This window comes from Polypterus senegalus, chromosome 17 (genome assembly GCF_016835505.1).
Source record: "Polypterus senegalus isolate Bchr_013 chromosome 17, ASM1683550v1, whole genome shotgun sequence".
Taxonomy (NCBI): Eukaryota; Metazoa; Chordata; class Cladistia; order Polypteriformes; family Polypteridae; genus Polypterus; species Polypterus senegalus.
Genome location: NC_053170.1, coordinates 12385257 through 12402002, shown reverse-complemented (window position 1 = coordinate 12402002; position 16746 = coordinate 12385257). Strand labels below are relative to the sequence as shown.

The window sequence follows — 16746 nt, the reverse complement described above, 5'->3', positions numbered from 1 at the left end:
AGACCCTTAATTTGGTACTTTGTAGAAGCCCTTTTGGCAGCAATTCCAGCTTTGAGTCTTCATGGGTGTAAGTCTGTACAAGTTTTGCACACCTGGATTTGGGCCGTTTATCCCATTCTTCAAGCTTTATTAGACTGGATGAGAAGTGTCTGTAAAGTTCCATCTTCATGTCTCTCTGTGCATGTCCTATGGGGTTTGTCTCAGCTTTGGCAGAACCACTCAAGGACTCAATCAGAAACTTGTCCCAAAGCAATTCCAGCATTGTCTTGGTTGTATGCTTCAGGTCTTCACCGTGGAGCAGGTTTTCTGCTGCATTCACCCTTCCTTCAGTTCTGACCAGTCTCCCTGTCCCTACTGCTGAAACACATCCCCATAACATGATGCTGCCATCAATGTGTTTCTCTGTAGGAGTTGTATTGAGAAAGTGATTAGAAGTTCTTCGTCTTTCCAGACCTAGTACATGGAGTTATATATACAGTGTGCGTGTGTGTGCGCAGATGTACTTTTTTCCCCTCTTCTTACGCACAACAACCCAAGCAGATTAAATACTATGTTTTTTAGAGGCTATAATGAGGAAGATAATATGGCCTAAATTGTCTTGGCATATATTTGAGTCAAAATATCTGTTGCTGGTTTCAGGATGTGACAAGCCTAGCCTCCAGGCTGTTGACAGAATTGTATTTTTTGCTTTCTATGGTCACAAGTTTCACCACAGCCTGGTACTCGGGCAAATTTCATCTATTAATAGCTCAGGTCTATCAACATGAAGGAAACCTTAATCAGATGGTATCAAGCACAGCTAGAACAGCATGCTGAAGCTCCACTGTTTCACTAAGCTTTTGTTATCGAGCACAAAGAAGGGTGCAGAATTTCAGAAATTGCTCTGTTCAGACTTGTAAACCAAGGATTGATTTTTGCATTCTTTTTATGGCAAGGTTACTAAAACCAAAACAAAAGAACTTTTTTGTGAAGTATAGAACAAAGCATTCTCTTTGTTTCCTACTTCAATGTTAAATATGAGGCAGTGTCAAAAATAAGATGAACTTTGCATACCTAGTAGCAAAGACAGCAACATTGTCAAAGTAAATGATCAAGGGGTGATGGTATACATGCAGATTTTTTTTTTACCAACCACGTTTTGTGTTGGTCTTGAATCCTGTAAATGCCAGACGTGACTCTACTCCATTGGGCCCTTCAGCAAGGCCTTTAACCTGCAATTGCACCGTCCTGGGTATGACGTTAAGCTGCCTCCAGCCCTGAAAGGAGTTCCTCCAACTTGCAGGGAATACCTGGGGGTTGGTGGCAGGATTGGCACTCCAGACGCCCTAAAAAAAAAACCTCAACACTGTTGAAAAGTGTGGTGCTGAGGTGTCGCCCAGTGCACTCTGGTACCAATCCAGATGGTTCGGTGTGTGGTGGGTGCGGCGATGCGCTATCAGCACATGCTCCTCAACTCTCCTCTCTCGTGTAAAAAAATTTAGAGCCTTTTTGGCCAGTTTTCATCTGAATGATCTCCAAAAGGAGGTAATCCTGACAGGTCATATATGGTACATGGTGTATACATTGAGATATATGATGTGATTTACACAGCAGGAGCAGAGGATAAGTATTTGATTGTGTACAAAACTCAATAGATCCATTATGGGAATGCATTACATAAAGTACTGAAAGAAAATGTGATAACAAAAACCTGTTGTGGACATTGGTGAAACTGTAATACAAGTCCAGTCAAAGAAAGTAGTGGAAAGTAAAGTAGTATCGGCGTCTTTAGAGCACACGTATGTCACATGTGAATGTTACCATATGCATTTTTAAAGGTAAAGATTTAACAATTTTTAGATAAAAATGTATTTACTCGGTGTTGTCCCTATGCTTAGTAAGACTGATGGTGCGCCTCTCATTCTCTGTACCTGGTAACATTGATGTAGATGTAGCTAGCACTTTAGTCCTCCAATTTGTCATCTTATGTGTTAGGAATAGATGCCCCCTTGTGGAAGCAAATTCAAGTGCACTACTGTTATAGCATAAGACAGGGTTGCCGAATCCTTGTCCTTAATCTGTTCATGTTGTTATGTGTGAGAACAGAAACGTCATTTAGAAAAGAAAATAAGTTTGGGTTTAATCGATGCATAATGCAGGACAGAAAAGCTAACTTTTCACTTTTGAGCCCCAAGGGCAGACCTATTAGCCGGCAGCAATCACAAAGCAGAATATTTAAAGGTAATTATCGAGAAGGTCAGTGTCGGAAAATCTTAAGTGTCATACCAGTTGAAAAGAGGAAAACAGGAATTAGTGTTAAAATCTAACACTTTGGAACTTTACTTTTGAAGATAATTCTATATCCGACAGAATCCTTGTGTAATCAGTTTGCTTTATGGGGCATTACATTTTAAGGAAACACCAAGACTACTGCTTTTCAGACCAGTTAGCTTTATAATCTTCCTTTGAATCTTTTCTGAATTAAACCTTCTGTTTTGTCATTTATTACTTTAGTATTCCATTTCAAACAAGCTTATGTGTCAATTGACAGAAAATTGTCACGTTGTAGTATGTGTGCATTCCAATTTCTGAACCTAAATGAAGTCTTTGCCTCCCACCACCCCCATAACAAAACCCCCACCCCCAAATAATTTAAGGATATTCACACACAGGACTAATACCCCTGAGTTTGCCTCCGCGTTATAAAATGCATCCTTCTCTGTGTTTGATGAAGTTGCAGTTAAAGTAATCCCAAGGTAACAAGAGGAATTCAAAGGTTTAATTAAATGTAGTGGAAAGTAAAGTAAGTAATGGTAACAAAACTATAGAGTGCTTAAGAGTGTTTAATTAAGTGAGGGCTGTTTAAGGAATTGGTTGCAATAAAAATCAGCAACTAAGAAATGAATATGGTAGCTGGATATTTAATAAATGTGCAGTGGGCCTTTTTCTGCATTCCTTATTCATTTAGCAGTTAAATTATAGATACAGTAAAGTGAAAATGCTCATGAATCACAGCAACATCTGCAGCTTTAGGAAGTTTGGGCTTCCTCTTCGTGTGGAGTGTTGACAAGAAAATACAGCGCTCTTGCGTGCTCTTGTGCTACAGACCGTGGTTACGTCTGTCATTTATAAGAGATAACTTTGGATTGGGATGAAAAGCTCCAGTGTCTATTTCTGGTATTATATCTTTACTTGTCAAAAGCCCTGTATATAAAAGAAGCCACCGGTTCCATTGAAGTTTCTGATTTTTTCAGATAGATTGATATACATAGTAAATGTACATTTATTTAACATGAAACCATTGAATCTTAGTTTTACTAAAAGTTAAGCAATAAAAAATGTAGACTTTATCCCAGTTGACATATTCAATCACACTCTGGTTCAGTTGTCGATTTCATTTATGACGTTTGGGCTGTATTATTTGTATGTCCTCATCATGTTAGTCCAAGGCGTGTTCAAGTTCTGACTACAAATTCAGATGCCAGTTTGCACTTTTAATAGGTCTCTGCAGTGCACTTAAGACAATGAACAGTTGGAGAAGTAAATGCTCTTTAGCTTTTTTCTTTAAACTTAAGCCATAAACAGACAAGGGTGGCTTTGGGGATTTGACACAGCCTGGAAATTGTGGCAGCAAGTGTGGCGTTGTGATTTCCGGGGCTTTTGAACAACTTGCGCAGCTCTGCAGCCAAATGTGTATGTGCTGGTATAAGCAGCAGTTCTGAGGACACTCTTACATTGGATTCTTTCCCTCCATGTTTTTTTTTTTTTTTGTAACATGCTGTATACCTTTTGTGTTCGCATGGAAAGCTTCTAATATGGAAATGCTGATTAGTCAGGCAGTAAATTGTGTTGTGGGTTTCAAAGGTCTGGGCTAAAGTTAGAAAAGGTCTCTTACATCTTCCCCTGGAGCTACTGAATGCTCTACTCTACTTTAACACCTCTTCATCCCAACTCTCCTGGTATCTGGTTTGCAGCCTTTACCCAGTTTCACTGCATGCCAATTCAGAAAGCACCATGGCAAATATTCTCCTCACCCTTAAGGGTTTTCTTTTAATTGTGTTTCCTATTTCAAATGTAAACTGTGTTGATTTGTACTGTGTCAGATGTATTCATTCATACACAAATTGACTGGCATTGACTTGCCTTCTTGAATAAGATCTACCTGTATGCCTGCATTTTCACAAAGCATTGCCCATATTCAGTCTTAAATTACTCCGACAAACAGTCTTCCTATAGTGGGCAGAACTACAAGATTTGTTTATGGCGATGTCTTATTTTGGATTGGTGCCTTTGGACATCCAGACACTTTACTGAGAGGTCAAGTTGTACATATTTGGATTCACCTTTTTGGTCTGCATGCTGTACTTACACTGAGGATGATGCGCTTCGCACCATGCAGGAAGTTTCGCTTCCAATGTAATTGGTGCCAGGATGATTACAACCTAACTGTTTTCAGTAATTCTCTATGGTGGAACAGTGCTGCATTTAATGGAAATTTGCATGTCTTTGTTATTTTTATGTAGAAGTTTGAATTTGTGGCCAGAACCTTGGTGAAACATACACCTGTCACACCACAGCAACAACAACAACATTTATTTCTATAGCACATTTCCATACAGACAAACTCAAAGTGCTTTACAAAATGAAATAAAAGGAAATTAATATAAAACATAAACAAGAGTAGGCAATAATAGTATACAGTATGTAACAAAGAAAAAGGTAAGGTCATATGACCAGGAGGACAGAAAAAAACAAACAAAACAATGAACTATCGTGCAAGAATAGTTCTGTATAATCCAGCATTTCGATTAAAAAGATACAAATTCTGGTTCTTATGCTTGCAAAACACAATCTGATTATGAAACTTTGTGCTTTTGCACACTTAGACCAACTGGTCAGGTTCATGTCTTTAAAAATGTGCTGACCACTTCTGTTTTCTTAGTTATCATTTTTACTGGAATAAATCTTATAATTCAAATGTGATGACCAAATGTCCATCCCTTTCCTGAACCAAAAACTGAAGGATGATAATTATGAATCCCAAAAGCACAATAACAATTTAAGGTCTACACCACTTTCACATCCAATAGGATGTGTATTGTGTATTATTCTTCTTTTGGCTGCTCCCATTAGGGGTCACCTCAGTGGATCATCTTTTTCCACATCTTTCTGTCCTCGTCATCTTGCTCTGTCACCCCCATCACTTGCATGTCCTCTCTCACCACATCCATAAACCTTCTCTTAGGCCTTCCTCGTTTCCTCTTCCCTGGCAACTCTATCCTTCGCATCCTTCTCCCAATATACTCAGCATCTCTCCTCTGCACATGTCCAAACCAATGCAATCTCGCCTCTCTGACTTTGTCTCCCAACCGTCCAACCTGAGCTGACCCTCTAATGTCCTCATTTCTAATTCTGTCCATCTTCATCACCCCAATGCAAATCTTAACATCTTTAACTTTGCCACCTCCAGCTCTGTCTCCTCTGTTTTCTGGTTCCAGCCCATATAACATAGCTGGTCTCACTACCGTCCTGTAGACCTGCCCTTTTACTCTTGCTGATACCCGTCTGTCACAAATCACTCCTGACACTCTTCTCCACCCTGCCTGCACTCTCTTCTTCACCTCTCTTTCACAGTCCCCATTACTCTGTACGGTTGATCCCAAGTACAGGGTGGTCCAGATCTAATTATGCAGATCCAGATCGTCTGGATGACTTTGATTTATGAGGGGACGATTCCCGTTCGGCGAAGACGATTCTTCATGTCGTCAGTTCGCACACTTCTCGATGGTCCGGGATTTTTCAGGTGATTTTCTATGTAATAAACTTAATAAGGTATAGCGTAATGAAAATTACATAATTAGATCTGGACCACCCTATATTTAAACTCATCCACCTTCGCCAACTTGCATACTACTTGCATCCTCACCATTCCATTGACCTCCCTCTCATTCACACTCATGTATTCTGTCATGGTGGTCCTACTGACCTTCATTCCTCTCCTCTCTAAACACACAAACCGCTTTAACGGTAATTGGTATGGTATTGTTATTTTTTTTTCTGGTCTTATTAACATACCAGTAGTACCATAAAAAACATTTCTCCCAGGAAATCAAGTTATAAGAATTTTATTTCTCTTTATTTATTGCTTTACAGTTGTATATTATAGATCAATAACATTAAAAGTGTGGAACTCCATTACACATAGTTAATAGGATGTCAGTACATCAACAGAGGTTTAACATCAGGTCAGCATGTTCACATAGTCATGTAAAACTTTAAAAATGGCTTGCCAAATTAAAAAAAAAAGTTAAATTTAATTTTTTCTTTTTTTTAATAAAATAATACATATGTTTTTCACATTGCAGTATCTTAAATTCTTCCAGATGAGCAAGATGAGAGGGTATACTAGCAATGCAGCATTAAGATGTTACAACAGATTTTTCATTTGCTAGTACCAGTCTATTTTAAGTTAGTGAGGTTATCTTCACCCTACTATATTTTTGTTTTAAAATGTAGACATTAGCCTCCGTTTTCTTGTTTTGTCCACATTACCTTGCCGTTTTTATCCCCCAAAAACAGAAATTCTCTCCAGAGCCACATACTGGATTTCTGAAAATGTCAGGAAAAAAACAGACTCTAATCACGCTCTGATTGGTCTGAGCTTATTACTTGGCCATTCCCTGATTGGATCCTGCTCACTACTTTTTCTCAGATGCTTTGCTCATCTTGTACTTGTGTGATTCTCTCATTCACAATTCCACCTTACCTTCAGTCCACATGAAATACTCTTTTTTTATGTTTTTTCTTTTTCCCCTACTCACCGTTGCTGTTCTTCATGCAAGCGTAAAATGAAAGTTCCAAATGAATTTCTAGTATGGAGGGCACTTCCTCTTCCTGTTTCTACTGCCCAGTGTAAGTGGATGGCTACATCATCTGCGTTTTTGATTGTTTTAGTGTGGGCAGAGATGCGTCCATAAACGATGTGAAAACACAAGTGTAGCCAGAGATCATTTTCATTTAAAAACATTGTTTTCAGATTCACCCCTCTGAGTTCAAGCTGTACAACATCCACAAGAACATGACCTAATCTGACAGAGTATGCAACACAACATCTTGTCTAGGCTTTGGTCTTGTTGCATTTGGACTACTGCATCTCGCTGCTGAGAGGAGTACCTGCATGTGCTATCAAGCCACTGCAGATGGTCCAGAAAACAGCAGCCTGTCTTGTATTTAACCAGCCGAGACTGGCACATGGCACTCCTCTGTTCTGGTCACTGCATTGGCTCCCAGTAGCATCATGTAATTAGTTCAGATCCCTGATGCTTCCCTATAGTAGTCAGTGGGTCAGCACCTGCATATATGGAGACATCGATGACATCCCATATTCTTCCTCGCCCACTCAGGTCTGCCAGGGAACAGCATCTGGTGATGCCGCCTCTGCGTGGTATCGAGTCTTAATCCAGACTCTTTTTTCTTGTATAGTTCCTAGTTGGTGGAATAAGCTGCCAGCCTCTTTCCGTCCTGCTGACTCCCTCATTGTATTCAAGAAGTAATTGAAATCCCATCTGTTCTGTGAATATCTGCCTATTTGATTTAGATTAAGTTTGCTTTATCGATTGTAACCTATGATCGTAAATTTATTAGTTATTACATCTTGTGGCAATCAACTTTTGTCACCTGTCCTACTACACTGGCTGAACAAACAGGCACTAGCCTAATGTTATTCAATTATGTTTACCTCTTTTGTAAGTCACTTTGGATAAAAGCATCTGCCAAGCAAATAAATGTAAAACAAGTATTGTAGATACCATCCAAAGGCAACATTAGTTTTGAAGTTCACAGTAAAGCTGAAAGAGGGAACCTTTTTTATTGTTCCCTTGTAGAGTCTCATAAAAAATAATGCCGGACTGTAATTAGTAATATAAATAGCTGAAATTGTGTAAAACACTATTTTTTATGTTATAGTATTACTATTATGAGTTTAAATATATCAAATAATGAGGTTTGATCTTTAGAATGTTATTTGTTCTTTCCTGCACCCATTGTAGGAAAGAACAATTATAGTTATATAGGTGCAAAACTACAAAAACATTGTAGTTATATAGGTAATTATATTACCAAAGCAACTTTCACAAATCACAATGGTTTACATGCATTTTCTGCCATATGATGAAAACATGTCTGCCCCATAGTCTGATGATGAGTACCAAACCAGGAACTGTGGGCTTTGCGGTCCCACACCTTAGCCAGTATTTTGCTTGTGTAGTGAAATGTCTTATTTGACAGTGTTGTCTTTGTATTTATGTCAGATGTCTCGCTAACATTACTGTAGGTCTGTGTGTATTTGGGCGCTGCTGGTGAACACAGTCAATGAGAGTGTCTGTAAGCTGTGTTTTAAGGATATATAGGTTAGTAGGCGAGGATGAGTGCCGCTGAACAGTTAGAGAAATTGCTGTGTGCCCAGTGTGTGTCTCATGTACATTTCAAATCCTCCACCACATGCTCTGCAGCAATCCTGCAGGTTCACTGATAAGGCTGTAGAATACTCTTGCTACAAGACGGATTATGTTGATAAAAAAGAGGCCTATCGTTTCTGAAGAAACAGTTTTAACACAGGCAGTAGCACATCCAACAATGCAGGCTTTGAAGTGGGATGTTATCTGTACTTGTGGATTGAGAGTATGGTCTCGAATTTTGAGTGTCTTCACCCTGTAACTAGTACCCTTTTTTATTATTACTTCCTCTCTGACGCCTGGACAACCATTACTATTGGGAATGCAGCCTGGTAACATAAGTGTTCTCCATTTAGTTCATACCTTGTAGATAACAGGTGTAAACAATGGGTGGCCAGTTCTGTTTCCTTAACTAGATTCTCAACAGAGATGAAAACTGCCTTTGATTATTTATATATATATATATATATATATATATATATATATATATATATATATATATATATATATATATATATATATATATATACTGTTAACCTACAATTGACAACCATTTCAAAGCTGTAAAAGGGGCATGACAATTTGCTTGTACTTCTGCCATCTTCTTATAAATACAGTGTGTACTTTATTTAGAGGTGTCTAGATTAAAACGTATCCATGTGATATGATTAGTGTAGTGGCTAGCAGACCTGGATTTTGCTTCACAGAGCAGCACTAATCCATAACTAATCCTTTACCCATTTCTTGCCAGGGCTTTTTTAGACGGAGCATACAGAAGAACATGGTGTACACATGCCATCGTGACAAGAACTGCATTATCAACAAGGTGACGAGAAACCGCTGCCAGTATTGTCGGCTGCAGAAGTGCCTCGAAGTAGGAATGTCTAAAGAGTGTGAGTACTTCTACTGTCTCATTTACTCAGATCTTCACGGCTCTGACCCTGAGATAAGACCTTTATTGTACACTTATTAAAAATTAAGAATGGTGCTCGAGTAGTCAAGGTGCCTCTTGCTCAGCTTTGCAGAAACGGAATGTCAGAAGACAGCCTTGCCTAAGATAATTAGTGCAGCAGCCTGTGTCACTTTTTAAGCAAACACAGAGAGAGAGAGAGAGAGATGATCGAGCAGTTCTCATCCAGTATCATTATGCAGCATCTGCTACAGCTGCTGTTGCTGTCAGAAAAATGATGGTCTGACTGTCGGAGGCTATGATGTGTTTCAGTCTAGCATTTCAGGATTTTATGCTTTAATGGGATTGACAACCTCATTAGTACCCACTTTAATTGACAGTTCATTTTCTGGATTATCTTGAGCACTTTTTTAATCCCATGTTTCTGTGGGTTACATATAGAGTGCGGTTTCAGAAGAAATTACAGGGAACTCTGGCCTGCGGCCCCCTCTGTTATTGCTTTTACTCTAAATCCCCCCTTTGGGTAGATTTAATGTGTTTGCATGTCTCCTTCGCACACTCTTTAATGCTAAGAAGGAGGGGAATTAGCAGGCTTCTCGTGCTCGAGTGGCTGTAGAGCATTAGCATTAAGGAAGCACGTGCCTCGGCACAAATCCTTTTGTTCTTCCTTTCCAGAAACACTTTTCCACATTTTTTGTAAAGGGTATGTCAGTAGTTTTTTTTATTTTTTAAATATATATATATATATATATACCCAGCCTTTATGGTCATAATGTGCACTGCTCTTGCACTCTGTCACACCGGCTTGTCAAGGCTAGCATAGTACAATGCATTTGAAGAGTTGTGTTACTTTATATGGTTCACGGAAACACAAAAGGAGCAGCACTTCATTTAAAAAAATGGTATAGAGGTTGATTACTCAATGTGGATATCTGCCTCATCTGTCTTGGTAGATTAGCTGTCGTGCTGTGGCAGGAAGGGAGGCAGAGCAGTCATGACGAATAGATAAAAGACCATCAAACCCATATTATGGAAACCACACTTAACCCAGCACACCAATATGGACTGTAGGCCTTCCAAGGATTATGTTTGTTTTACAGTTAACCAGTACACCCCAGAAGCTCCAAGCTGTCATAGGTCATTTGTGAAATTTGAAAATGTCTTTATCTTTTGAAGATGCAGTGCTTGTTACTTGAGCCAAAACGTATCCCCTCCAGATCAGGCCCTTATGAATGTTACTTATAGAATAAGCAATTCACTGGTCCTTCCGTTTTAAAACAACTCGGCTTTGCAGCCTCAGAAGAAAAGAGCGCAGCCAGCTGAGGTGAAATCAGCTGTGTGTTACTGATAAATACCATAATGTGGATAATGTAATACCTGGGCCTTGTGTAATCAGCTTAGGTAGTCCAGGCACCTTTCATCATACAAGAGGCTGTGCATTGGTGTTTATATTCCTAATCCTGGGCATTTTAGCTGCATTTTCAGCACTTACAAGTTATTTATGTTTTATAATAAGTACATTCAATTGTAACATATCAAAAATGGACTCCTTAACTCACATGAACTGCACCTTGGTACAGGCTGAGGGGCTTTATCTACTGAGTGGGAAAATGTATTTTCAATTATTTTGAGGACCACTTTTTATTCTGTGCGTGGCAACAGTCGTAGGTTGCTTGTTTTAGAAACTCTTTAGAATTAATTAACAGTTCTTTTTTAAAATATGTAAAGTTTTGGGTCAGTCTTAGATTACAGAAGAAAAATGTAATAGGCGCCCAAGAGAGAGCCAAAAAAAAAAAAAACCCAGCCAGCTTCAAACATTGACATTTTTATCCTTCAATAAAATTTAATCTTTGTGATGGATGACCTGTCAATGGTTTAATTTTCTTCTCCCAAATAATCTGTTTCTGCCCCTCCCCACCTTCTCTCTCTCTTTTTTTTTTTTTTTTTTATTGAATTTGCCAAAAGGACATGAATGATTTGTGAAGTGTCCCCAGCCCCCAACATGCAGCCTTGTGTGCTTGCATGCACAAACACACACACACACACACTCTGTTATTAAATTCACCAATCCGCCATGACTGATTATCAGCATAGCTAATAGTTCTGTAATGGCTTCATTAAATTGTGTTGTGCAGCTTATGACTACATTGCCAATTTGTCAACTTGGATAATGTCGTGGCTTAAGGATGCAAGAACCTGGTTTAATTTATTAATTAATTTTATTTCTCAAGAGACCTTAGATGGAAGAGCAATGCCTGAATGTCTCGACAGAGCTGTCTGAGGATGAGTACATCAACCGCTAAACCTTCCGTGCAGCACCCCCTTCAGCCTATTCCTGCACTGCAACAGACATCTTTGTTTTCCTTTTAAAGATTAAATTCAGGAGGGAGCTGAATTGCCACAAATAGCTATCTCTCTCATTTGTTACCTTTGTTATGCTATCACGTTGTTCCTTCCTCATGTTTGTAAGAATCAGATTTAATAATGGCAAACCACTGTGCACTGAGTTCACTAGAAACACCATTTCAAATATTGATGTCATTGGCATCATACCTTTTAAATAATCTTGCAGTGTCTTGTAAACAAATGCTTATCATCCAGCTGAAGTAATTGGTTTTTATAATATCTTCTCTCTTTGTTAGGCTTTTTATTTATTTTTTTTAATTGTCAATGTAATGGTAATTTTTTCCAAGATGAGCAAAGGTTGTATTCTGTGTACATTTATGAGATTATTCCCCATGTTAGACCATGTACTGCTTTACCTGTATTTGACCAATTTTCAAGCACTTGTTGGTCTAGCATTCTCTAACCTATGGGGTAATGTGATTTTATATCTTAACAACTCCAATAGTCGAGCAGTTTGAGGGCAGGGCTCCTTTCATCTTCTAAACCTTTCAGCCAGTTCTGCAACCTCTGTCTACTGAGCAGCAAATACAAAAACTATAAAGCCAGCTTTTGTGTCCATCCGTACAGAGCTTTCTTCACTATGCCTGAATCACAGATACTGTATTGGCAAAATATGTCAAGGACCCTTTTTTTTTGTTGTTGTTGCTTCTAGCGACTCCCAAGCAAAGGCATTCAAAGCTACTTTCAGTTTTCAGTAGTCTTGAGCTGATGAATGTCTTCACAGATAATCCAAAGTCCAAAGTATAAACATTTTTGAAAGCTTTTTTCCATGTTAAATATGAGCTTCCCAGGTCTTTGGATGTAACATTGTAAAGTTGTAATTACAGTTTTGACCACTATGATGAGAAGAGTGGCACATGTTACTTTTATAATGTTATTTAAATGGCAACCATTAAAAAAATGTTAAATGAATCTTACTTCTGTTTGAAAGGACTGCTGATCATCAATATTATATTTAAAAATGAAAGCTTTTTATGGTAGTAATTTATAAGGTCAACAAAAATATAGAGTTGTTCAAGAGATATACAGTACAAATAAATATTTTCTCTTCACTTTTCCAGTTTTTTTGAAAAACAAAATTATATCCCACACAATCAAGCAAATAGCAATAACATAACAGGTACAAAAATATGCTTTAAAAGCGATCCCAAAAATTAAAAGTCAAAACAGAGAAGAGAATTGAATCTTTCAAACAATTTTGCTCCTTGCAGATAAGCTGCACAAAGCCAGTGTTATTAAGTAAGGAGAATAGATTAACGTATTTATCTATGCATGCAAGAGGTAAGTGCTATGAAATATTAGGATATTAAAACTTTAGAAATTTTTCTTTGGCTTGGTTTTGGTGTAACTGCTTTGATTTTTACATCTTAAACCTAGCTATGTTACCTGTCGAAGACAGGTTATAGAATGTATTTTAAAATATTTGATATTTAGTATCTACGTACACCTTTTCGTACGCCGTTCCTTGGTGTCTGAATCCCGCTTGCCTGGCGCTTCCTCACTCAATTGCCTTCCCATACAGTCTGGTTCTCAGACTCAGTCATTTCAAGGTGCTTTGCTCACCTCCTGTCTGGCTTTTGAGTACCACCAATGGTAGACAGGCCCCCAATACCCGCTGTGAAAACATCATTTGTATTCTTGTGAATATTTCCTGTGTTCAAAGGTGACTCTCAATGTTCCTCCTGTGCCTTTCCTCATTATCCCCCTGTGTCTCGGCCTCTCTTACATAGCGCTTCCTGTAACGATCACATGAGCAACCAAAGTGAATCTAAGTAAGCAGATTGCTTGGGGCACCAGACCCACACACAGACAGTAATGATCATTATATAATAGATTGTGAGCTACTTAGTTTTTTAAGGGTCTGATTAGTTTAAATAATTAATTTAAGTTGTAACAACATTAAACCTAATGCACTTTAGTGTTAGATGTATTATTCCATGAAACATCTCATTCCATCATAGCAAGTTAAACTTCAAATTTCAAGTGAACTCTAATAAAAACTAATGTGGAGGATTTTGCTTAAGTCCTTTATAACAGACAATAAAGGACAGGAAAGAAAGAAAATATGCCTACAAGTCAGTGGTTTCCACACTTTGTCCTGGTGGCCCACCATGGCTGCAGGTTTTTTTTCCAACCAACTTCTGAACTCCTATTTTAATTAATTGAGATGTTATTTCCCAGTGTCTGTATTTTGGGGTAAATGCTGAAATTACAAAACTTAAATTTGGTAAATGTTTGTTAAAATGTACTAAACAGTTATATGGAGATGATGTCGTTTTAACTTTTTAACAATATTTTCATCCTGATTTTTATTCTGCTTTCCCTTGTGATCTAATTATTTAATCCATTACCCAATAAATAGTTGGCCTGATGCAGAAGTAGTTGTAGCCTTTCATCATTCAGTGTTGTTTTCCCAGGTGCCTGCTCAGCTTGTTTTTAGTGATTTTAATTAGAATACAATGAAGGGGGCAAACTACACAGAAAAAGGGCAAAATAATAGGAAAACAACAAAAGAGAGGAACACTTGCAACCACAGTGGGTCCCTAGAACCAAGTTTGGCACCCACAGCTGTAAGTTAAAGGACAATGTCATATGCAGCTTTAAGAATTTCATTTATTTTGTCAGAGTTAGGAATGCATTTATGCAGCAGTAAGATGACCACTCAGACAATTCTGCAGCCTCTGTTTACTCATTCGGCAATACAAAGAAACCATAATGCCAGTTTTACGTTTGTTACTAATGTGTTTTGCTCACTCACTGTGCCTTTATCACAGAAACACTGGTAAAAAGTACTGTACATTAAGTGTCCTTATTCCTCCATTTCTTAAAGCTCTCGAGCAAAGTCATTCAGAGCTGAGATAAGTTGTAGTCCTCTAACCACAGCATTTGTGTAGACCTGGGAATCCTGAGCTGTATCTGTCCTTCTATACAGGCAACAAAGTATTGTGTCTGTCCAGCAACCAACTACTAGATAACGATTATTTATGTGAAATGTTGTTTCCCCTAGCTTTCTATCACTTTTTTACCAGCTGTTGCCCAGCTTCACATAGTTTGCTTATCTACACAATTTTCTTCCTGTACAGTACAACTTCCAAGATTTGAGTGATTTTTTTGCATCCTTTGCAAAGTAATTTGGTTTAATGTTCTTTCTGCAGCAGTAAGAAATGACCGCAATAAGAAAAAGAAGGAAGAAAAGAAGCAAGAGTGTTCTGAGAGCTACATAATGAGTCCAGAAACAGAGGATATGATTGAGAAAGTCCGAAAAGCACATCAGGAAACTTTCCCTTCTCTCTGTCAGCTTGGAAAATACACTACGGTAAGCTGTCTGTACACTGAAGTTTGCTGTAAGCTGAAATGTATGAACTTAAACTAAATAGCGGCCCGCTTTGTGTCTGCTTTTCAGAATTATAGCTCAGACCAGCGAGTATCTCTGGATATTGACTTGTGGGATAAATTTAGTGAGTTGTCTACCAAGTGCATCATTAAGACTGTTGAATTCGCCAAACAGCTGCCTGGGTTCACCACACTAACCATTGCTGACCAAATCACTCTTCTCAAAGCCGCCTGTCTTGACATTCTGGTAAGTGCCCCTTACGATTAGCATGTTAAAATGTGAAAAGGTCTGAAGAAATCAGAGAAGAATTCAAAGGTCTTGAAACTAGATTCTCCATAGTTTAAGGTATGTGACTGCTGAAGCCAATAAAACACGCTGACAATATTCTGTTGTGCATATGTATCATTATTTATCATAATAATTATAAAGCAGAATATTGAACATTTACACCACCATTGTAAATGTAGATGGTGTTTACTAGACAACAAGATAACAGACTTTAAACAACAAGCCCACCAGTTCATACCTCCACCTCTGATGTGGAATCTAGAGCAGGTCAATTAACTTTCTTGTGTTCCTGTTATTTAAAAAAAGTAACATGCTTGTAAATTGCCTTCAGATGGTGTTCACCGTTTTCACAGCATAAATGGTAATGGTACTGTAAAGTGCTTACTATGGGGGCACCATATACACTCAGTGGCTACTGTTATTAGGTACACCCAGATACTACCAGGTGGGATCTTCCTCTTACTTCCAGAACAGCCAGAAATGTTCTTATGATCTACATTTCAAATCACCCATTCAATTAATCCCAAAGGTTATTCATTGAATTGAGGTCTGCAAACTCATTGGAGTAAAGTATTCATTTGAACAAGTGTGGACTGTGGCCATAAAGAGATGTACGTAATCAGCAACAGTCATGGCATTCAAATTACACTTGTTTGATTTTAAGAAGCTGAATGTGTGGTAAGAAATTTTTCATAACACCATTACACATCTACAGGTCTGTGCCGTTAGCTCATGACAAGCTTTAATGATCGCATGGCCAGTATAGCCTCATCTTCCTCTTATAGTCCATCTACTTCAAGGTCAAATGCATTCAGAGATACCCTTCAGCACACCACTGGTATAAAGAGCTGTTAAGTATTTATAGTGTTGTTGTTTGCCTGAATGACCTTTTTTGTTAGCATCCCTCACATAACTTCTGTTAACTGGAAGTCTGTAGCTTATCATCCTAGTATTAATAATTTTAAGTTTTTTATATTTAATTTAAGGCTGAATTGGAATTAAATAGAAGTAGATTGTTCTATTTCAGGAAGAAACTCCATTCACAGATATTCTTTGTAGATAAGATTAGTGGCATCCATGTGATTTAAAATAGATCCAAATAAAGCTACACCTGTGATGGCCCATTCATGCTTGTATAGTTTCTTGGAGAAAATACACATAGAGATATGAATTTAAACTCCTCCTTGGTGACTCCATGATTGCATGCTTTTGCATTTCATCAATTTTTTTCCTTTCCTGATTAAATTGCCTTCTGTATAGCACATTAGTATTTATTCTATAGGAATATGTTACAAATCTTAATTTACTTGTAATACTCTGAATCACACTCCATAGTGTTACCAAAATCGTTTCATTTTACTGTTTTAAATAGTCAT

General features: G+C 38.0%; 1 protein-coding gene across 2 annotated transcripts in view; it reads left to right on the top strand.

Moving 5' to 3' along the window:
- Positions 1-16746, top strand: part of raraa (retinoic acid receptor, alpha a) — a 270178-nt gene that overhangs the window by 245965 nt on the left and 7467 nt on the right. For both annotated transcript variants that reach the window (XM_039740824.1, XM_039740825.1), the window contains 3 exons: positions 9184-9325; positions 14904-15064; positions 15152-15328. In XM_039740824.1, coding sequence (XP_039596758.1) covers positions 9184-9325; positions 14904-15064; positions 15152-15328 — 480 coding nt within the window. The remainder of the gene's footprint in view (positions 1-9183; positions 9326-14903; positions 15065-15151; positions 15329-16746) is intronic.